The sequence below is a fragment of the Theropithecus gelada genome, chromosome 12 (assembly GCF_003255815.1).
Source record: "Theropithecus gelada isolate Dixy chromosome 12, Tgel_1.0, whole genome shotgun sequence".
In the NCBI taxonomy this organism is placed as follows: Eukaryota; Metazoa; Chordata; class Mammalia; order Primates; family Cercopithecidae; genus Theropithecus; species Theropithecus gelada.
This window is the reverse complement of record NC_037680.1, coordinates 75708020-75732055: the sequence shown is the minus strand read 5'-3', so window position 1 is coordinate 75732055 and position 24036 is coordinate 75708020. Positions and strand designations below refer to the sequence as shown.

Sequence of the window (24036 nt, the reverse complement as noted above, 5' to 3'; positions counted from 1 at the left end):
ATTTTCATATAATCCATCATTATTTGCATTACATTTTCTTTCTTGTGCAGTTGAAAGAGAGAGAACATCCGGATGCTAGAGTTTGGAAGCAGACATTTGCAGGTGTGACCCGACCAACTGCCTACCTTCCTGCAGGTGTGGCTGTGGCGGGAAGGTGATGGTTAAGAGGGCCTAGAGCCCGAGATATTCAGAGGTTGAGCAAATATGCATTTCTTTTCATTCTAGCCAAGGTTATTGCTTCTATTTTGTGGAGTTATTGATAATTGTAAGAATATTTCCTCCCTAGAGAACTCAGTGTTGTTTACACCTAGACAATTTTTCTTTTTTAGAATTTTCTGTCCTGTAATGCACATTTGTTTATCTTCACTCTTAGCATGAAATGCTGCCCAGTTGGGTAATTTTAAAATTGTAGCTGACTGACACAAAATACTTTTTCTGAGAACAGATACCTATAATCTTGCTTATCTTTTACAGAGAAACTGCAATTGAGAATATATTCTATAGGCAGAGTGATACGATATCTAACAAGAGGAAAGATTCTTGGGCAGTGGTATAACCACCTATGTGGTCAGGGGTTGGTTTTTAGAGTCAGATTGTTCCAGTATCTCCCCAGGTTGGTGGGAACAATTTTGACAGAAAAAGATGTACTGTGATGGCACTGGACCACAGTCAAGGCCCCCTCAGCTCCTCTGCATTCTGCAGGTTAATGCAAGCGACCTCCTCTCTCTCCAGGGCTGGCTGTGTGAACTGCTCCGCTGGAAGGAGAACCCAAGCCCAGAAAACCGCACCCTCTGGGAAAACCTTTGTACCATCCGTCGCTTCCTGAACCTTCCCCAGCATGAGAGGGACGTGATCTACGAGGAGGAGTCGAGGCATCACCACAGCGAACGCATGCAACACGTGGTCCAGCTTCCACCTGAGCCAGTACAGGTCAGTGTCCCCAACCCCCGCATCCCACCTGAGCAGGGCTCTCTGTGCCAGCGGTAGCTGCTGAGGGTTCAAGTAGCACACACCACACCAACTTCTGTTAGAGGGTGTCACATGCCAGGTCCCAAGTACGGAAGATGCTGTTGTCACAGTGGGTAGTGTGTGTATATTTGTGTGTGTGCATGCGCGTGTGTGTGTGTATGTACACACAAAGAAAAATGACTGAGAAGTTGAATGCCAAAGACAGCTGCTTTCCTGAGAGCATTTTACTTGTGGGATTATAAAGCCAGAGCACTCACGGAGAATTAAATCTCTTGATCGGAAAACATGGTTTCCATCAGTTCATTTTCTATAAAAAACCTGTGAAGTAGTTTTGCATCCAAAATCCCTCAAAGAATGTTTGATTAGACTGAGGAAAAGAAATAGCCACATGACCTAGGGAATACCATTGAACTCATCTGAACCTTGAGAGACAGATTGTGACAGATTCTTAGAATTTTAAGATGAGATTTTGCTGTCCTTGGTTACATCTCATTTAGAAATCTGCCTTCCTTTGGATTGCGTGTGTTGTTGGCTTAGGTTTTGCTCTCATTGAGAGAAATAATATTGCTTTGCCATAGTAATTGAGTTTAACTACTGACACTTTCCATAATCTAAAATTAATTGCTTTCAAGAAGAAATACTGATTGAGATTTCCAACATTAGGCCCCCTAGAGTTTGGCCCACAAATTGTTGTGGTAGGTTATAAGATGGGCCTGCTGCCCAGTACCCTCAATTTCAGCTGCCACCAAAGAGGACCCTTCTGCCTCTCTCTCAATCTCCTGAAGTAAGAAAAAGTTGAGGCAGGAGTGCATGTGTGCACATGTGTGTGCAGAATGGAAGAGGAGAAGACAAAGGGAGAGTGAGGCACGGTTTCTTGATAAAAATAGAGAGGAGTGGTGAGGGATGCAGTAAAACACCCCACCCTGAGGTTCCTGTCTCCTTTCCCCTCGCTCCCCCTCACACACTTGGGAGAGAAGCCAGAAGTTAACACATCTTTACGTCACTTTTCATCTAAATATCGTCATCTCTGCCAATGATTTTGTGCTATGCTTTTGTGTTATCATTGGTCAGTTTCCAGGGACAAAGTCACAGAGTGAATTGCCCAAACTTAATAGTAGAGGCAGTCTCTTGCAATATCCACAGTGATCCCAGAGTTAGGGATGGGGATGGGGGTGATGAGGGTATGCAGCACATCCTCACCCTTTAGGACCCACCCTCCCCCTTTCCTTCTTGGTCCTTTTCTGACCAAGGCCTCATCCACCACCAGGGCACCTCTCTTTAGATAATTAAACCCATGTACTGAGCCACACAGAGCAGTGGCTTTCAGACTTCAAGATTCAATTGAAATTAAAATTAAAGAGGGGCCCAATACAGGCTTTCCAACCTTTTATTTTAGAAAACAAATTTATTTGAAAAGTTTTAGGGAAGCTCTTATTTACTATCAATATCATTTCATAACATACTCTTTGATAGCAGACAGATTAATGAAATGGATAGCCTCAGACAAAAGATCATGTAAATGGTACAGTTCAGCCGTGTGAAAATCTATCACTCCCCCAACATCCCCACCGCTTTTTTTTTTTTTTCTAATTTTGATGTGAACTGTATTAGATTTCTGTCTTGAACCAACACAAGGCCAAGGACTTGCTTCAGGGAACCACTGATTTTGCATGGAATTTTTATTCAGGGCCTATCTTAGTTCAGTACAAGTTAAGTAGAAATAAAGCAGCAAGGAAAAAGCAATTGATTCTACATATTAATCACAGCTCATTTTAATCATAAGATGGTGATAAAGTTGAAAACTTAGAGAAATTTGAGATAAAAGTAATAAAATGCATGGTTTGTTATAATTGAGGGCCTCCCTTCATCTGGATGACAGCTCTTATACCATACCTGTCTGTTTTTTGTCCGTAAATTATCATCTTGTTGGGCCCTTTGTTTATTGGTAGCTAAAAGTATATTTAACATAATATTTTGTCTTACAGTTGGCCAGTTTGAGTACAGTAAATCTCAGAAGCAGACAGCCAATTGATTTATGAGTTTTATTATCTTTTCTATTAGTATGTCAGAACTAGAGTATGCTGACAATATTTAATGGCTAAGCATGAATCTGTAATTTTTCTTTTCAGTTTTAAGCATCTTGTGGCTATTAACATTAACTTCTGATATCACTAAGAGAGATGCACTTATTTTATAAAAGGTTATTCCCATCACTCAGATCTTAGCTAAAAAGTTTACAAATTAGGTAATTTTCTCTAAAGTGAATTTGCCTCAGCCATTGACCTTGAGCCCATAACTACTGTGAAACTCATCAGCACATCACTTTTTTTTAACATTATGCCTATATCTGAGTGACACTGCTTTGCAATGTTGAATTTATGTCTGTCAGCAAAATACAAAGCTGTGGATTGTTTATTACAGTCATAATATGAAAAGTGAAGAAAAATAACTGACACTAGACAGCAGAACTCCTGAGACTAGAGAATACAGTTGGCACAGCCTCAGTGACTTGGGGAGGGCTGTATTTAAAAACATACCAAGCTACTACAAAAAGGTCTGTAATTGTCCAGAAGTCAAGGACTCGGGGTTGGAATTCACTTGGGGCTTTCATATCAACTAAAGTTTTAGTGAGATACAGTTACTTACCTGTTTTAGAAATCTTAAAAATTCATATGTAGGGTAATATTAGTTTGGTGATGTTACATTTTTGTCTAATTAGATAGGAAATGTGCCATTATTAAATTGTTAACTATGGGTGAAATCAGTGATTATTAAGAGCTTCTGTTATAGCAGCATATTAAAAAACACATAAGTCCTCTTCACTTGTGGTCATGGAAGTGTGCCATTTAAATTTCTTTAGGTAATTAGGGTACACTATTCCCAAATTTTTCATAAATGGTAAAGATATGAGGCAGTGATTTCCGTGCATAATTACCCACCAGAATAATCTGTTGTATTAGGGTCCCACAGATGTACTGGAATAAAAAGAGGGAACTTTGCATCGCTCCTCCTCCATTTGGTGCTTTCTGTGATATTGAGAAGTCCCTTAGAGTCACAGCCTCTCTTCTTACAGAAAAGAGGAACTTTTTCTTATTGTTTGTGTACAAATGGAGTTGATAAATGGACAGTTTTTTATTGTCTGCAGATGTGTTTCTGTTAAGCCCACAAAGGTTTAGAAATTGTAAGCCCTTGTTTTTTAAGTTCAGGGGCACATGTACAGGTTCATTACATAGGTAAACTTGTATCATGGGGACCTGCTGCACAGATATTTCATCACCTAGTCATTAAGCCTAGTACCCATTAGTTATTTTTTGGACCCTCCCCATCCTCCCACCTTTTACCCCTCTATGGGTCCCTCAAATCCACACTTAAAAATTAGAAGATATCCGGCTGGGCGTGGTGGCTCACGCCTGTAATCCCAGCACTTTGGGAGGCCGAGGGGGGCGGATCACAAGGTCAGGAGATTGAGACCATCCTGGCTAACATGGTGAAACCACATCTCTACTAAAAATACAAAAAATTAGCCAGGCGTGGCGGAGGACGCCTGTAGTCCCAGTTACTCGGGAGGCTGAGGCAGGAGAATGGTGTGAACCCAGGAGGCAGAGCTTGCAGTGAGCTGAGATCGCACCACTGCACTCCAGCCTGGGCGACACAGCAAGACTCCGTCTCAAAATAATAATAATAATAATAATAATTAGAAGATATCACATAAAATCTAGAAAGTCAGAAGATGTGATCCAAGCTCAGAGTTTTATGTGGCTGGAGTCAATGTCCTTTCTGCAGGGCATACACTTACTGTCCTGTTGCCCTGGTCCCTGTCTCCCCTCCCTGTCTCCCCTCCTTTGAGTGCACATGCATATATAGCTGTCATTTGATTTCTTGAGGCATGTCTCCTGTCAGGTCACCTGACCACCTCATCAAAGCCACAAGTAAGTGCCTTTGCCCCATGGCTCCAATTTCTTTGATGGTAGCTATTACATGCCATTTCTTTTTATATTAATTTATTATAATTTTATAATCCCAACACAATTTTTTGCATGCTTAAGTTCATGTTTGATGGCATTTCTCTTCAGAGATGAAGCAAGGTTATAGTTGAGATCACGCTGGGCCTGAGCCACTGAGGGACGTCGTCAGCCCCAGAGACTCATCAGCCCTGGGAGAATGAGGCGATTCTTCCTTGGGAAGTTGGATTTCTCCAGGTGTTGTGTAGCTTTGATATCATACTGAATTATCTGGTTTATCCAACTTTCTCTTTAGTATTCTCAGTCTCTTCAGAAACCCTGATTTAAGCCCCTGCTTTTGGAAGCTAGTTCTTCAGGATCTGAACACACTTCGTGAGCTAGATCCTGTCACATCATGAATCCACAGTTGGACCAGCATTGCCCCAGAGGGGTGAGAATTGGTTCCTGGGGAGTGTAAATATCTTAGATTCACAGTGGTTTGTGACCCTGCAAAGGAACTTGGTACATAAAGAGATAATATCTCTCTGGTATTAAAATTTCATGAAGAGCGGCCATGATTAGACAGAAATGCCCCAAAAGCCTTCTGAGGGGGCAGTAGTGAAACACAAGTTGAGAAATACTAATCTACGTAATGTTTCTAGTCCATATGTAGATAGCACAGAGGAGAGACCTTGTGAGGCAAACCAAACCAAAGCAGTTCCTGAAAAAGAGGAAATAAATTCTGTTTTTCACCCTGAAAGTTTGGAGACAAAAGTATTCCTGTGGTTGTAGCGATTTTTCTCGCAATGGTTATTATAACCCAAGGCCCTGTGCTGAATGGATGTTCTCAGCTTAGAATAAAACACTGGTTAGGTTAGGTTCATTACTACCAACTCCATTTTACAATTGGAAAAACTGGAACAGAGACGTCAAGCCTTGCCTGAAGCCAGGGTTGCCAGCGGAGTGAAAACACAGATGATTTTGGCATCCAGTCTTTCCTCTGACCACACTTCCCTCCTCATGCAGGAGAGAAGAGAGGACGTTGCTCATGCTATGACTAGGTCACTGAGCGAGGGTGATTAGGGAGCACTTGCCAAATTGTTCCTGTCTGTGCCATTTGTGCTTTATTGTGTTTCCACCACACTGTTTCCATGGGTTATTTTGTAAGTTCAGGAATTCTGGGCTTGCTGCTGTGTGGTTTCCTGACAAGTACTTGTTTTAAAATTCCATGCCGTACATTGAATAAGAATGTGAGACCCGGTTAGTGACAGTCAGACACCAGCATTGTCCCTTGACTTGTCTGGGTTGCTTCTCAGGCTATTTTCAGCATTTTCTAAGCCACAGACTCCCTGTCATTGATAGTGACCAATAATTCTCAACCAGGGGAGATTTTGCTTCCATGGGATATTTTGGCAATATCTGGAGTCATTTTTGGTGTTTATAGTTTTGGGGGTGCTACTGGCATCTAGTGGATAAAGGTCAGGGATGCTGCCAAATATCCCACCATGCACAGGGCAGCCCCCCAAAACAAAGACTTATATGATCTACAATGCCAAGAATGAGGCTTGTACCAGTAATTGCCTGACAGTGAAAGATAAAAAATCATCAGTATCTCTGAGGCTGATTCTGAGATTTTTCTATTAAAAAACTCAGTAATAATAACAATGGTGACACTGCTGCTGCCTCTCCTTCATCTTCCTTCCTCTTCCTCCTCCCTTCTTCCTCCTCCCCTGCCTCCTCCTTTTCCTTCTTCTCTGGCAGTAAGTAGCCTTTTTGAGAGCCAGGCTTTCAAAATGTGAGATTTTCACATGTCTTATCTTCTTCAGTTATTGTGAACAACCAAAGGGGTGGTTGGTTTTTATCTATTAATACTTTCACAGATGAGAAATTGAAGCTCAAAGAAGTTAAAGTAACTCGCTCAAAGTGAGAACTTAAATTCACATCTGTCTACCTTCAGAGTCTGACTTTTATCGTGTGCTGGAAAGCGCTGCTAACGTGCGACAGCCAGCATTCCCTGAATACTTACTATTAGCTGTCTGCTGTGATGCAGAGCTGTTTATGAGATCTTCATTTTTAACCATTCACTGAGTAGATCTAGTTCTGTGAGTTTTCTTATTTACAGGACACCTAATGCACTGAAACTCACGAACCATTGGTGTGATGTCAAAGAACTGATGTGACTGAAATTTTTACCTTTCATAGCTGCTTTGGCATTTTTGAGGTGGCTTCAGAATATGCCTCTTATCGCTAATGTTCAAGGGCACTTCAGATTTACCTCTCAGCCCTGGGAATCTGACCCTGATTTTCTACTCCAGCTGCACAGACGGTATCTTGATTTGTAAACTTGCTTCCTGAAGGACATCTTCCAGGAAAATAAATAAACTAATTAATCTATTAAGAATGTTTAAAAAACTAGCCGGGCAAGGTGGCGGGCGCCTGTAGTCCCAGCTACTCTGGAGGCTGAAGCCGGAGAATGGCGTGAACCCGGGAGGCGGAGCTTGCAGTGAGCTGAGATCCGGCCACTGCACTCCAGCCTGGGCGACAGAGCGAGACTCCGTCTCAAAAAAAAAAAAAAAAAAAAAGAATGTTTGCAAATTTTCTTACCAGGTTACTGGAATTTTTCTTTCACCTTGGATTCATTCCACGCTCCTATTCAAAGCCTACTGTGTGAATGTGGCTGCAGAGTTTTGAATCCCCACTCTAGTCCTGAGGAGAGATGCAAATGAATACTTGCATTTGTAATGAAATATTGTAGCAGTTGGGTAGAAGTAGGTTCTCACTTGGGAAAATGTTGGGAGCTCCTGCCTGTCAGTGAGGCCGCACTAGCATTTTTCATGTTGGTATTATGTTGTCCTCTATGTATTTATTCAACTTGAAGAGCATCCTTGATTTTTTATATTACTAGTTTTTCAACATGTCAAAAATTTAAAATTTGTCATTCAGGAATATAAAGAGATTTGGAAGTCATTTGTTATCAATTCTTTTTACTCTAAGAGACAGACATTTTCATCTTGGGTTTACCTTCCAAAGTGTACTGAACAGGTTTCCTTTAGTGATAATCAGAAAGCTGAAGAAGTTCACAGTCAGTAGATTAGATATTAGCTATGGCTTTGTTTTACCTAGAGATTTTTTAAAACTCTAAGAAACTGTAAAATTTAAAAAGTAGGCAGGCAAAGTAGGCCAAAGAAATTTACAGTTTCTTAAAGTTGTTCACTTATTTTCTTTTACAAGACAAATTCCAGCTTAATAACTGGAGATGTATTAAAGGAAATTGAGGATGCTAGAACTTCATGAAAATCCAGGTATAGGACTCTGAGTACAGTTAGGTTTCTCCGAACCTGGAACTCGGAATTCAGCAGCTGCCATTTATGGATTCACCTTCTCCTTTGCCATCCTGAACGTAGCATTACCTCTTTCTCGTGTCAGCTTCTTTCCACTGCAAGCTTTTCTTCCAAGCATCATCTGATTTACCATCTTCTGTATATCTCTGTCTACCTTGTAACTTCTGCATACTACTCATAGTGTCTCTGCATTATAATTCTGCCTCCTCCACACCCTGCCCTGCCCACGGTTCATGCTGTACCTTATGACTTTTTCCCATGTCTTTGTCAAACTCACTTTCTCTTGCATACTCCATATTTACTACTTTAAGTTCATCTAAGAGGAAAATTGACCGGTTAATCTTATCCTCCTGAAAGTTGACTTTCTTGGCATTCAATTTCCAATCAGTCATCTGAATGCCTAATTTGGAAGGCATTGCATTTTAAAGAGAGAGCTTTGTTGGGCAAAATATTAGAATGACCTTAAGAAGAATAGGAAGTAGAAAGCCACCCGGCCATAGAGCACTTCTAGGTAACCTGTGAATGAGCTGTCTTTGGGCTGGAAAGTTAGGGCCTTTTAGTGGAACGTGGGTTCTAGGACCCTGCAGTTACCAGGGTAAAAGAATACAGGTATGATTATCAAGTCTAGAACAAACCTTTCATTATCAAGGGAGATTCATATGACTTCTTGTTTAATGTTTAAAGTTAGTGCTGTGGGCATGCAAGTAGTAGGAAACCAATGCCTAAAGGTGACTTTCAGTTCCATGTGTGTCCAGAGTATTCTACCTTTTTATTCTATTGCAGCTCTTCTAACATTTATCATGTAGTCACATATGTTTAGTGAGTGTCCTGTAGAAGCTGATAAATATTAAACATAAATTTTTATAGTAGTCTCTTCTGGTTCTGCTTATGTTTTTTTTAAAGTCAGTTCAACATTTTACTAGGCTTATCATTTTAATTACTGGAGTTAGCTTTTCATTCATCATGGAGTAGTTCTATTATTTTTGCAAAGTAGAACTCCTCCTATGAGTGACTGGACCTCCATAACACACCGCCTTCCAAATTCAACATTCAGAGTTAGTTGCTGGTTGGAAGTGAAATGTCAAACAGCTGGGTTCCACTTCCTTCAGTCTTTTCCTGCCTTCTGGGAACATAGAGAACTCTGGTTTCTTGAGTAGCTTGTTCTTCCATAATTGCTATGTTTCTTTAAATAATAGTCTATTTTTTAAATAATAGTCTAGTTTTTATATTCTGCATTTTTGAAAGGCAATACAATTCCTGCACCTTACCCTCTTGGTTTTTAGATCCTAAAATTGAGTAGAAGACACTTTGTCCAATGCTTCCCTATAGGTAAAGGGAAGAATCACAGTCAGTTGTGTCATTTATATCGGTACAAAAAGTCCTCATGAATACAAGCCCAGTGCTCAGAAACCACTAAAATTACTAATATATATTGTCTTTCTATTTTAATAGGATATTGAGATTTTTAAAGTTTTTAAAAGTTTTGGGATAGCAAGGTACTCCTTAGACATGTTCTCATATTTTTTTTCCTTCTGGTGATCGTAAATGAAACCAGGTATAATATTAAACCTTTAGTGCCTTGACTTTTTTTTTTTTTTCACATTTTGGTAGGAAAATAAAACTAAACAATGCTTTTGAACATAAAGCTTCATTGGCTTTCTTTTTTAATATTGCTTTAGAATTTGTTAGGTGCTGGTTTTGCTGTTGTCCTATTGGTCAACTCAATGTTGCTATTTATCCCCTTCCCCTTCCCCTTCCCCTTCCTTCCTTCTCCCTCCCTCTCTGCCTCCCTCCCTCCTTCCCTGCCTCCTTTTACTTACTTTAAAAAAATATATGAAACACTCTTTAAACCTAGAAGAAGGCAGTGGCTAGTACATTTTGTGAAAGGGCAAACTGATTAAATTGAGTAGCATGGAGCAACAAGAAAATAGATAGAGACTAAGATAGAAAGTGCATTAAAATGCATCCTTCTTTCCCTTCCCACCCATAAAAAAACAACAACAATAAATCTAAACTAAAATTGAGGCACTTGTAAATATTGATGTGTCATAGTTCTAGTTAAGTGCCTTGTCACATTTCATCTGTGAGAGGGCAAACCACATTCCTTTATACTTGTATAGATAGCTAGCAAAGTCTGGCTTTGGGAAAAAAATGATTAAATTTCATTGATAAGCCTGTTCTTAGGCTTCAAGTTATAGACCTGATTGAGAAAATGGGCCATTTTTATTCTCACATTTTTACTTATTCATTCAACAAATATTTGTGGAGTTTCTTGAATATGCCAAGTATTATTCCAGGTACCACATACCTAATAGTGAAAAAAAAAAAACAAAATTTCACATGTACATTGAGCAGTTTTCTCTTTTATTCGGAATGTATTTTTAAATAGACCTCCATTTTCCCTCTGGCTACCTTGCATTATTCTAGAATTCATACTGTAAATTAGTGGAATTCATAGGTTCTGTTTCTTCCTCTGATCCTGACCCTGGGTGACATCTTTCTGCTTCTGTTTTTCTAGCTGTTTCTAGAATAGACAGGCAGTATCTCTGAAACATGTTAAGCCTCTCAGTGATGAGATTACTTTAAAAGAACAAAGTGTGGCTATTTGAAGGTATCAAACCAAACAGACCTTCTGAGTCTATTCTGTAGAGTCCAAAGTGATTTACGTAGCTCTACAAAGAATGGCATCTGTTGATTAATGATCAAGTTGGCATTTTTAAAAACAGTTTGGATGGAAAACAGATAGATAATAAATATGTCCACTCCAACCCTTATTTCTCCCTCACCACACAGACACTTCTCTTTTTTTGTCCTGCTCATATTTATTCTGTCCAGCCAGAATGACTTCTCCAAGTTAGCCACCTTATTTACTTGGCTCTGAGGTATGGGCTAATTCATTGTTAGTACGTGAACCAAGCCACGTGGCTCATATGGTGTGCCTTTAATAAAGCTGTGGTCCTTGGAAAGTTAGGTGTGTGAACTAGTCCCTCTTAACAATGAGCTGTTATGGCAGAAAGTCACATGCTGTTCTAGGAAGATGGGAGCCTTCTTCACATTTTCTATTTCAATTTTCTACCAGAGTACTTGTCATTGATAATTGTTGATTTCAAAGGTATTCATCATCATTGCAGAAAAACGGAAAAGAACATCTGCAGAGAAGGGCTTCCCCACCTGGGTCGCTGAAGTTCTCATTATTTCACTCTGTTTGGTCAGTGTACTTGTTTCACATACTTTGATTTGGGCCCAATCACTCACACAAGGTCGTAAATCTAGGAGGTAATTAACAGTTGAAATAGGGGATGAGGGTAGCTTAAGAAGCTCAGTCTCAGTTGCCTTTCTGAGAATACGAGGCTACATGCTGGGGATCTGGACTCAACAAACTCGATCGGCAAATACATACTAATACAGTCATGGTTAAAGCATTTTGGACTGTCTGACTTAAAAAATATTTCAGTACAAAGTAAAACATCCAAATGGAAGTATAATTTATTTTAACCTCCATTTTTTCTTTTTAAAAAAATACTTAAGTAGTATAAGTTGTCAAAGAGCTTATTCAAGTGGACTGAAATATTATCTCTGCTGGAAGCATGGCGAGGTTTTTGGATAGAGAGGAAAGGCCACTGGACCTTCAGATCTGGGTATGAATTCTAGGACCATCACTGGAATTGGAGCTCTGATGTTGTAGAGGCTGCTTAAAATTTCTGATACTAATTTGTGAGAATAATCCCAGATTGATAGGGTTATCTGAAGTTTATATGAGATGGTGATTGCATAGAAGGCACCTGAGAAATGTTAGTAGGTTCTGAGCATTATTAGTAGTAATCTTAAGGATAAAGGGAATAATTCTTACTCAGAAGAGCCCAGAATTGAATCAAGGATGGTGTCAGCATAGAATTTCATATTCAGCAAGATACAGGAGCATGCCTCGCCTCTATTGTTTGCATATAGTACAATTGTTTTAAGACAGATTTAGAGACTCAGCTGTCTGGTTTCATATGGCCTTCCTACATTTTAAGCTCTTTTAAAAGTCATTGTAACTTACTTAAAAGTTAAGTGAGAACTTTTCTTCTCAGCTCTGAATGAAATCCTTCTGTAGAGCATAATAAAATGCCATTGGGTATGACAAAAGTTGGTTAGTGCTTTTTTTTTTTAATGTTTTTAAGCTTAAAAAGCAAAAAGGCTACTTCAGCCTCTGCATCATCTCTGAGACTTCTGCTGTCCTTGCTACCCATTAGCATTCACAAAGCTGTGAAAGAGCCATGTAGTGATGATGTTTGAGACTCTTTGGTGCAGTATTAAATAGGCGTCTCCCACATTAGCAGCTCTGTGCTGGCCTTGATGGATTCAAACAAGGGAAAATAAATATTCTCTGGTGTTGAGTTCCTTAGAGGCTACCAGGAAGATGAATTCAGGCTACCAGAAGATGAATTAGGATATGAAGTGACAAGTAGAGTGAAGATGCAGAACTTGCTGTGACCTCAGGACTCTCTTCAGTGGGACCTCTGTGCTGAGAATAATAATGGCCCATTTTCACATGTATGACTCTTCCGGGCATGACCACCTGGAATTCTACCTCTTTCTCTCCCATGTATGCAGGTAAACAGGAGTGGATTTACATACACTAGTGTCACTGTAGAGGGAACATAGGATCAGCTCTAATTTACTCAAACCAAACGAATACAAAAGAATAAAACATTTGCAAATTTTACTGTTTTAACTAGTGATGGCAATAAATTATTTGAAGTGTAGTTCACAGCAAATACATAACCAGTCATGGCTTTATAAATGAAAGCCACAGGGCAATGAATATAACCATTTGATTTTAATTTTAAAAAATTGTATCTTGCTTGTATAATAGTAGAAACAAACACAAATGCTTCTTTTGAAATTAAAGTTTTCTGTTTATAAACTTCGAAGTGCATTTAAAATAGATGACTGGGATTTACTTAAGGCTAAGTATAGTATGGCTTTAAGGTTAAAAAGTTTCCAAATACTTAAAATTTTTCTATATGATTATTGCCCCCACACCTAGGATTTCTGTGTGTTGTTTCGGAGACCAGAGCGTCTTAAAAAGAATAAATATTACTCTCTATCTCTAGTTTCAATGAACCTTTGACTCCATAGGAGAAAAGATGACATGGTAAGGGAAAGGGTACTGTAAGTGACATGAAGTATAGTCCTAGGGCTGAGTGTGTGACCTTGGATGAGGCATTTCATTGTGAATTTCCATCGACCATTTTGTTTTCTTTTGTTTGTTTGTTTGTTTGTTTGAGACAGGGTCTTACTCTGGTTGCTCAGGCTGGAGTGCAGTGGCACAATCATGGCTCATAGCAGCCTCTACCTCCTGGGCTTGAGGGTTTCTCTCTTCTCCCACCTCAGCCTCCAAAGTAGCTGGGACTACAGGTGCACACTACCATGCCTGGCTAATTTCTTGTATTTTTAGTAGAGATGTGGTTTCACCATGTTGCCCAGGCTGGTCTTGAACTGCTGGACTCAAGCAGTCTACCTGCCTCAGCCTCCCAAAGTGCTGGGATTACAGGTGTGAGCCACTGCGCCTGGCCTCCATCTACTGTTTTCTAAATTATTGCAACATGAGTTAGGTGATTGCAGAGACCGCTTGTATCTAAAACACTCATCCTGTGAGTTGGCTCATCCATTTCTAATTTCCATTTGCGTATCTTAATGAGAGTGTAAAATACAACAACAACAAAACAAAACAAAAACCTTTTGCTCCTGGGAGGTTCAAATGCATTTTGGAGAAACAAATTAGCAACACTCTAGCAGATTATGAACATCTTATATTGGACTCAGAGACCCAGTTGATTTTCTTATGACTGATAGTTTTGGCAATTGCAAGAGAAAGCCAGCCACTGAGTTTTAAACTGTCGTAACCAAACCTACCTACTGTGGCTTCTCAGCTGTTTCTGTTTAGTGTGGAAATCTAATGTAGCTGAAAACTACTGCTGATTTTTATTAAGTTGAAGTCTGGAACTTCCCCTTGTAATGATAGAAAAGCACACTTTCAATTAAAGGAAAACTGCCAAAGTTCTGAAATTCATTTATTTTATTATTACTTGGTTTGACCCTAGAAATGGGAGATCAAGCAAACTAGATAGGTTTGACAGTTCTAAGGTCACAAGTTCAATTTCCTCACAAGTTGTTTCTAGATCAAATTCACTGCAAATCATATAACCCTTCACCTTTTGATGTAGAATATTTTATGGAATTGTGGATCACATTGGGCTCATCCTAATAATCACTTTGGGCCTGGGAAAATGACAGGTAAGTCAGGCCAGGCAAAGGAATTCAGTGAGCAAGTCTGAGAAGCAGTACGTGGCTTGTCAGAAGAGACCAGCACAGTGGTCTCACTTCTTCATAGTAGAGTCAGAGTATGCTGGAGAAAGCCTACTCTGGCTCGCAGAAGCCAATTGTTAAATTTTTAGGAATTTCAAAAGCTGGTTGTTATACCATTGGCAGCATGAAACTGGCTGTGGTGGGATTATTCGCGCTACAAAAATTGGTGGATTATTCAATTGGGGCTTTTTTTTTTTTTCTTTAGAGACCCAGTTGTTAAATATTTGCCAGCGCAACACTGAGTAGACTCCAGTTAACTTTTTTATTTCAAGCTCTGTGGACATCCGTGTATTATTTATTTTTTATAAACAAAACTTGCTGAAAACAATTGTATGAAAGAAAAGTCAGGTGTTTCCAGAACTGATTGTCTGATTGGTAATACAGCTTATTTGATCACCCAGATAACAAAAAGAGTTTATTTAAATAGCAGTTTTTTCTACTCTTTCCTTGTCATGCTTTCCTTTAGTTTAAATTTATTTCTTCATGTTCAAACATGTTTATATTTCTTTCTTATGCAGCTTACAAAGCTCACTTGAGTATCTGGTTGAATCAACTTTGTAGAATCTTGTAGCATAATGGGTCCATAATTTGTGATTTCCTAGTGCCAAACACCCAAGATATTTGAGGACTCCAGGTAGAAAACAGGAACAAATTAACAGTTATTTTTTTAGATATGACAGACTCAAACAGTACACCTCAAAATTGAGTCAATTTTTTTTTAAAAAAAGTAAATTAGGGGCCGGGCGCGGTGGCTCAAGCCTGTAATCCCAGCACTTCGGGAGGCCGAGACGGGTGGATCACGAGGTCAGGAGATCGAGACCATCCTGGCTAACACAGTGAAACCCCGTCTCTACTTAAAAAAATACAAAAAACTAGCCGGGCGAGGTGGAGGGCACCTGTAGTCCCAGCTACTCGGGAGGCTGAGGCAGGAGAACGGCCTAAACCTGGGAGGCGGAGCTTGCAGTGAGCTGAGATCCGGCCACTGCAGTCCAGCCTGGGCAACAGAGCGAGACTCCGTCTCAAAAAAAAAAAAAAAATGTAAATTAGGGAGCTAAAATCTATGATGTGAACTCTTAAAGATAAATATATGTGAATATGGAAAGGTATTCCTGTTTCTGTTAGGATCAAAATGAGTAGAAGGTGCTAAAGTGAACATGTACCACATAAATGCAGTATTCACATGCAAGGATTTTTTTTAAGTATAGTGTTTTGCATTTCTTTTTTTTAACAACGCATGTCAATAGTGTACTCAAAAATGTGGTAAGAGAAGAGTGGCAAGGAATTTTGGTGGGCCAATGCCAAATATTTCCATGTGGTGTAATTTAGGGCTATACTTTTGAGAGGAACTCTTATTTGGGTGCATCATGGGAAATGAAAACCTCCCAAGGAGATAGGGGCTAAAATAGTTCAACAGCATATCTAGTAAGTTAAAATAGTAATGAAAGGAAAGAACTAAATTAACTGATTCTTTGGTTGTAAAACATAACCTGAATCAAATGCATCAGGATATTCTGTCAGTTGACAATTCTTCAATAGATCTTCGTATTAGAACTACTGATTTACCAGGAGAGAAGAAATTTTCTTGTCATTTTGTTGATAAGAAATCAACCAATTTGAGTTCCTAATACAGATGTAATAGAGGTGGTATGCTGTACTTTGATGATCTCTATATATTTGCATATATGAAGCAGAGTTAGTACTTTCTACCATATGAACATGTAACTGTCATCTGTGTTCTGGGTTGCCATTCCTCACATATAGAAAGTGTATGTAATCAGTTCCTATTTCATGTCATATTCATCTGCATTTGCAACATTTCAAAGATTAGTCGGAAACATCTTGGCAGAGATGGGAAATGCAGAGTTACTTATAAATTCCAGAGCTACAAAGACACAGACCAAACATACGATATTAATAACTAGTTTGGGGGGGAGCATTAAAAATTAGATTAATTATTTAGAAAGTTGAAAGCATTTGTGATAAGTTTTCTCTTCTTGAAAGGAAATAGATGCTGTGTTTTGTGTTTTGTTTTGTTTAGTTTTGTTTTCTCCCACCCTCAGACGTTTCCTTTCTCCCCCCTTTTCATGTTTTGAATTAAAAGCTAAAGACAGGCTGAAAGGGTATATATATAACTGCAAGAAGAATGTGGTAAGTCATGGCAGTGGTTTGTGATCTCACAGACATGGTGTCAGAGACTGAATACCAAAAGCGAATCCTCAGCTTCCAATGGATTTACTTGAAATCCTTCACCCTTGTAGCATATCATGGGTAATAGCATATCATGGATAATTACATTTTTACAAATGGTAGAGAAAATCATTTTGACACACGCATAGTATTTTCCAGCCAGACCAACTTTTCAATCTTTTACATTTTTCATGCATTAAGGCTCATATTTTCTTTGTTTATTTAAAAAATATTATCAATAATAGGTTTGTTCTGTGGTCAACTTCTGAATAGAAAATACTAAGAAAGACCCCTTTTTTCCTGTTGCCCCCAAGTCAAACATTTGATACCTTTTCCTTTGTAGAAGTTTGGGCTACTCATGTTTTTGATTAAGAAAGTTATGGCAACCAAATTTTCATGGAGATTTTTAAGAGCTTTGGTCATTTTTCAGCTTACTGCTAAGTATAATAGAATGAATTATGTTTGGTGGCAAATCACTAGAAAAAAAAAACAGGAGAAAAACTCACAGGAGAAATACTGTCATTGATTTCTTTGCTACTATACTACTGTCCAATAAAGTGAATTCTGGCTGGATGAACCTAGAAAAGGCTGTCCCCACTAGCCATTCACCTGCATCAAAATTCCAGGGAACAGAAAAAAATTGGGGGACAGTATTCTCTTTTCTTAACCCTTTGTGATCAAATGTGGTGTTTCATTTTGAAAATGAGATTAATTCCCCTAAGGCTTTTGAAACTTTAATAATACACAATAAATAAAATCATATCTAATAACTCAACAGTTTCATTTGACACCATCATCTAGCTGTACTGCAACTGCGGAAACATAAATACTTGCAGGCTTCAAAAGCCCCGTTTCTATTTGCTAAATAAACTTGGCTGGCTTAAAATTCCTCTGTGTACCGTCATTAATACAATCTACTTTGACAGCATTTAATTAAAGTGCTTTTTCTCTATTAAATTCATTAAAAGTTCTCCCCCACTCCCCAATGTATAACTGCTTTCCAGATGCTGAGTGGCAAGGACCTATAAGCCTGGCTTTAAATAACTTCTCATTTCTCGTTGTAAAGTGTTTATTACATTCAATTTAGAAACTGTTAAATATGGCTTAGAAAGGAAGTCAGATTCCAAGACATGTTCTCTATCCCTTTAGCCATCTCTTTAAAAACAAATGTTAGTTCAACTCATCTGAATAAGCATTTATTATCTGCATATTTTTCTTATATTCTGTCAACACTGTTAGACATTTAAACTGATAGATAATAAAAATATGATTTCCACATCAGGGTTGGGGAATTTGCATTGGTTCTAAGCAGGTACATGGCTTGAATACGTTTGCCTGCCCAGATTCAGGGAGAGTAAGCGTAGCAGTCTAGTATTAATAGATTATTGACAGTTTAATGTCTTGGCACCTACTTAGCCCATGAAGTATAATAACCAGGAAGCTGTCTGATATGAAAGCCGTCAATAGCATTTTCAATCAAAACCTTTCAGTTAATTGCTGGTTGACCTTAGAGGTTTCCTTTAGGCAATAGCATTCTTAATGTAGACCAAAAGGACCATATTGATTTGTAGAGTTTATTCAGAGATGATTATTTAATACCCATTGCTCCACTATATGTGGTAAATTTTGCCTTTTCTGTTTCTGCCATATGAAGTGGTTTTATTTTAGCATTGCTTTTCACAAATATTCTTTTTACCTGCTCTTCTTTCAAAATATCTCATTAAATCTGTTCTCTTCTCAGAAATAGAAAGTTTGGAATTTTGAGGGTATCCTTGATCAAGTGGTTTTTGTTTTTTGTTTTTGTTTTTGGTTGTTGGTTTTTTGTTTGTTTGTTTGTTTTTGATAGAGTCTTGCTCTATCCCCCAGGCTGGAGTGCAGTGGCGTGATCTTGGCTCACTGCAACCTCCGCCTCCCAGGCTCAAGCAATTCTCCTGCCTCGGCCTCCCGAGTAGCTGGGATTTAGGCGTGTGCCACCATACCTGGCTAATTTTTGTATTTTTAGTAGTGACTGGGTTTTGCCATGTTGGCCAGGCTGGTCTCAAACTCCTCACCTCAGGTGTTCCACCCACCTCGGCCTCCCAAAGTGCTGGGATTACAGATGTGAGCCACCGCACCTGGCCTACTCAAGTGTTTTAATATGATAATAGAGTTTTGATAGAACTCTGCTCAGCATGGAATTATAATTCCAATAGCGACCCTGACAAAGCTAAAAACTGTACTCTCAGTAAGGGTAATTATATAATGCCCTAAAAGCCCTGTACCCTAAAAAAAATCTTGTTTAATGCCAAAATGCTTTTTTTTTTTTTTTTTTTTTTTTTTTTGAGACGGAGTCTTGCTCTGTCACCCAGGCTGGAGTGCAGTGGCCGGATCTCAGCTCACTGCAAGCTCCGCCTCCCGGGTTCATGCCATTCTCCTGCCTCAGCCTCCCGAGTAGCTGGGACTACAGGCACCCGCCACCTCGCCCGGCTAGTTTTTTGTAATTTTTAGTAGAGATGGGGTTTCACCGTGTTAGCCAGGATGGTCTCGATCTCCTGACCTCGTGATCCGCCCGTCTCGGCCTCCCAAAGTGCTGGGATTACAGGCTTGAGCCACCGCGCCCGGCCTATGCTTTTTGATTTCTGTAAGTATAAATGAAATGGCTTATATTTGGCCTCTAGATTTTCTTAACTTCCATTATTTATTTAGTTTCAGTTGCATATTTTTAGAAGCAAATTTTGATAAAGTCAAAGTAAGCTACAAAGACAGGCAAAAAGCAGTAAAGACAGTTTGTGGCTGTAACTTGAAACCATTCTCTTTGCTCACTTTGGAATATGTGGTGTTGGAACTATAGAGGTTAAATCAAAGTGTGGGCAAAAAAATATATACATTGAAATAATTTTGTTACTTTTTTTCTTTGTTGTTTCTTCACAAAGGCTCTCTTTGTTCATTCCGTTCCAAAGAAAATCATTTTGGCATTTAATATGTGTTTTGGACAGGACATTCAGTGTTTTCTATAGTATTTTGTATATAGGCAATATTCTTTCATATTTTGCTCAGTTGAGAGCCATTGACATTTCAGAATCTTATTGTGATACATATGATCCATTTTTAAACAAATACTTCTGGCTTTTATAAATTCTGTATTGTTTTTAAAGGTTCCCTTTGTTTGTCTTATATGGATTCTCTCATTTTTATTTGTTGTTTTGCTGTTTTGCCTCCAGCAACTTTTCTTGTCATGGAAGCTGTCTGCTGCAGGCCCTTTAAGTTCTGGTGATAGTAGAAATATTTCTGCAGACTGGGGAGGGAGAGAGAAGCAAACTGATGAATATGTCCATTTTTATCCCTGAGAATAGGAATACCTTAAATGTCTCTTGAGTGTTAATAATTTTCAATCAGATTTTTTTTTGGGGAAATTAAAGAACTATGTGAGTCAGTATGGCATTTATTAACCTATACAAAGTGTATGTGTGCCTGTATCAAATTATTATAAAGTATGATAATTCAGCTCTTTTCGGTAATAAGTGTATTTTTAGTGAGTGCCTACGTAGACTTAATACTTTATTTCCCCTTAGGACTATTAGATGTGTTCTAAATTTTAGGATGTCTTTCAGTCTGTATAATGTGGCTATTGCCCGTGTAGATGTATATATTCATTCAAAGCACAGTGCCTTGACATTGTGCTAAGTTTAGAGTATGTGGAGGTGAATATAACACAGAATCTATCCTTAAGGAGCCCAGAGATCAGTGGAGAGGCAGATATGAGAGCAGATAACTATAATACAGCGTGTAAATAAGAGAAAGAAAAGCACAAAAGGGTCACACCTGCCCCAAACCTGGTGAGCTGGAGAACTCAGAAGGCTTCCAGGGAGTAGTGCTGCTCATGGCCCTTACAGATTCATCAGAGGTTTCCAAGAAAGGGTGACACAGCATGAGTCTGGGGGCTCCAGTGTAGAGTTGTTGGAGCACAGCCTGCAAGGCAGGGGCTGGGGAGCAAGGACAGGCAGGGGCTCAGGCCGCAGTCAGGTTACGGGGCCTTCTTGGACACAGAAGAGGCCTAGACCACCTGAAGGCCACTGGGCCTTTAGCAGGATGTTCGGTTGGCTGTGACAGGGAGGCCTGTTGGGAGGAAGTCAGAGTAATTCAGGCAAGAGATTATAGGAGTCTGAATTACAGCAATGGGAGTACATCTGGAGAAGGGAAAATTAATCCAAGAACTGTTTAAAAGGAATAATCAGCAACACGTGGGATCAACTAAATGTGGAGTTTCAGATGAGGGGAAGGAGTCAGTGAGAACTCTCAGATCTTGGCTGGAGCAACCTGGGGGGTTGGTCTTGGAGCACCAATTGAGAGCGTTAATGATTAATTCCCTGCTAATGTCATTTGTAAGAATGTTTGTTTTGTACTGAGTTCCCAGCTATTAAATTAAATCCACCCTGAAGCATATCCACATTTGAAAGTATAATAACTTGACAGTTCCAGTTTCTGAAGATGACCTACACAGGGTAAGCAAATATGCTGAGAACAGCCAAGGAGATGTGGTGTGGAGACACAATTGGACTTGTTTGGTGAATCTGAGTAGATAAGAATGCGGAATGGTCTTGTGGGAGTAGCATGGTCCTGTGCTGCTCGGAGACTGGACTCTTGCTTGTGGGAAAAGGAGTCACCAGTCCAGTTACTTTGCCCCAGGGAATTGGGAACTGAGATTTCTCTTCCCAGTCACCATCCTTGGCACCCTGGGAAAAGGAGACTTATTTTCTTGAGAAAGCAGTGATCTAAACAAGAGTGCCTGTCCTTGTTGGCTTTTCACTTCTCCCCCGATATACCTACCACAAAGTTGAGAAGGAAAAGTCTATCCATACCTGGTTTCAGGTAGTAAGATCATTAATGTGGAGGATATAAAACCAATATTCCCATAACAAATTAAAAGTGGTTTAAAATGGAAAAGCATACCCTAGAATTAAGAGCCCAAACTTTTGGGAAGTTTCTACCTCACATCATTTAATTTTTCCATATTATTTTTCTCTTGAAAGGAAATAATACCAAGAAAGCCAGTCTCTGATGAAATTAAATGAAGTTGAAAACTAAAGACTATGTTTGATAAGCTCTCACTTGATACCTTTTAAGAGCTAAGCCACCAGGAATCTTTGCTACCTCTCCCTAGAGATCAATGGCCTCTGCCTCATGGTTTGAGGCGAAAACCCTTCTTTGATCATTTGACTTTGTTTACCCAGTTTGGACTTTTGGGTATAATAAACTATAATATGTCAGTGGTGTGGTAATGCTAGATATTTTTTTTCTCTTACCAGAGTGGTTGATTATAATGCACTGCTTAAGATTTGCTTTCTATAAAAGGCATATTTGTACTTTTATGTGTTTGATTCACACAGTGCAGTTTTCTCAAGTCCTGTTATTAAGTGGTTACATTCAGAAAGCAAAAAATATGCTGAGGTAGTATTTTCTTGGTGAACATCTAATATTTTCACTAACCATAACTGTCAGATTGTTCTGACTTCTGAGTATCCCAACTGTAAAAATTATACAGAAAATGTGGCCTAATATGGGATTCTAAATAGCCTCATGTGAGGCTTCAAACACATGGATTACCTTCTTTCATCTCTTTCCCCTGAAGTAAAGCATCTCATCCAAACACGCTTTCTCCTTAAATAATTGAAGTCCTCTCTTTTAAGAAGCTGTAAAACACTTCAGTTGTGATGTCACTAGTGCCATTGCAGTTATGGGGATTTTAAATCCTAAACTGGTTCTTGGCTGAGGTTTGTCAGGAAGGGTCTCTCTTTTTGAGCTAGCAAATTTTGATGAAATTGGGTGTCTGCTTTGTAAAAATGGTACACAGAGATAGAAATGTAAAAATCCCTTTATAATCCACTCTAAATGGACATTTGGGAGAGAAACTTCTCCATAAGGTATTCTAATTTTTGCTAACATTTTTGTTGTTTTCACTTTTAATTCCAAACTTGAAATATTGAATAATATCCTCTGTCATTTATAGTGTTATTCTTAGAGTTTAGTAGATTTTAGTTGAAAGTGTTTATTCACACTAAAAGAAATTTGTGCTAAAAACTTCGATTGAAACAGAACATAATTTTGTATTTTTCTCCATTAACTCCATAAACAGCAGTAAGCATATATTTGTTACATGTTAGACTCAGGGGTATGTCATTTTGGAGTCAGAGCTCAATTTTGTATATTTGTTTCTTCTTCTGAAGAATAAATACAATAGTACCTGCCAATATTGTGAGATTATTTCATTCTTTTTAAGAAATAAGAAATACAAAAGATGATAAAGAGCTTTGAAAATAATTACAGGATTTAAATAATTACAGAAATCTGATATATGACCACAGAGTCATATTAAATAATCTATGTGTAAATCAGTAATAGTAATACCTTATTTCAATGAAGCTTACATAATTTATTGAGATCCTATGACTGAAAGTATACATAGATAATCGCCCCCCACCACACGCCTCCATATTATCCTTGTTTCTAAATCATCCTATTCCAAATAGGATGATTTCAATTTATATTTTTCATCACCAGATGTATAAATACTATAAAGGGATTTGGAAATGGTTTGAATTCTGATTCTTTGGTGCTTTACCTTAGGAATCATTATTTAAGTCTTCATTGACACTTCCTGGCTGACTAGGTGATGTCTCTTCTTATTCAATGTATCTATTCTTTTCCTTCATGTGTCTTAAAACATTTTCATTTAAACGGAATCAAAACTCTGCTTTGGTTAAATTTACTGGATGAAATGTATTTATCTGAAGTGGTCTCTGTATTCTGTTATTTTAAGCTTACCTTGAATCTGTTTTAAAACAAGCTTCAGAGCTCACAAATCATGTGTCACTGGCATTGATGAAGTTATTTTCATTTGGGTCACATTTTTACTTCACTTGAGAATTATTTAGCCAGCTGGATTAACTGTTTAAGCATTTTGATGGATCATGATTAATCTGAACCCTTTGCACATCTTTCTTTCTTAGCCTTTTTCCATTGCTGAAGTATTACAGATTTCCAGGTTGGTTCTTTTAATATCATTGGGATTGTGGTACCAAGTCATCCTAACCTTTCATCTTCCTCATTTAGTTACCTGGTTATGTTTAACTTAAGAGCATCTTCTTTCATGTATGCTGGTGCTAAAGACACTTTTTTTCTCAATTATACCCATGAAGCAAGTCACACATTTATTTAAAAATCAGAATCCTAGAGGTAACTGTTACCCTGCTCATTTCCATCTTCTT

The 24036-nt window shown here is 38.6% G+C and overlaps 1 protein-coding gene across 4 annotated transcripts in view; it reads left to right on the top strand.

The window, feature by feature from the left end:
* The window catches only part of SATB2 (SATB homeobox 2), a 201016-nt gene that overhangs the window by 161485 nt on the left and 15495 nt on the right, over positions 1–24036 (top strand). For all 4 annotated transcript variants that reach the window (XM_025405329.1, XM_025405331.1, XM_025405332.1 and 1 more), the window contains one exon: positions 733–930. In XM_025405329.1, the coding sequence (XP_025261114.1) occupies positions 733–930 (198 nt within the window). The remainder of the gene's footprint in view (positions 1–732; positions 931–24036) is intronic.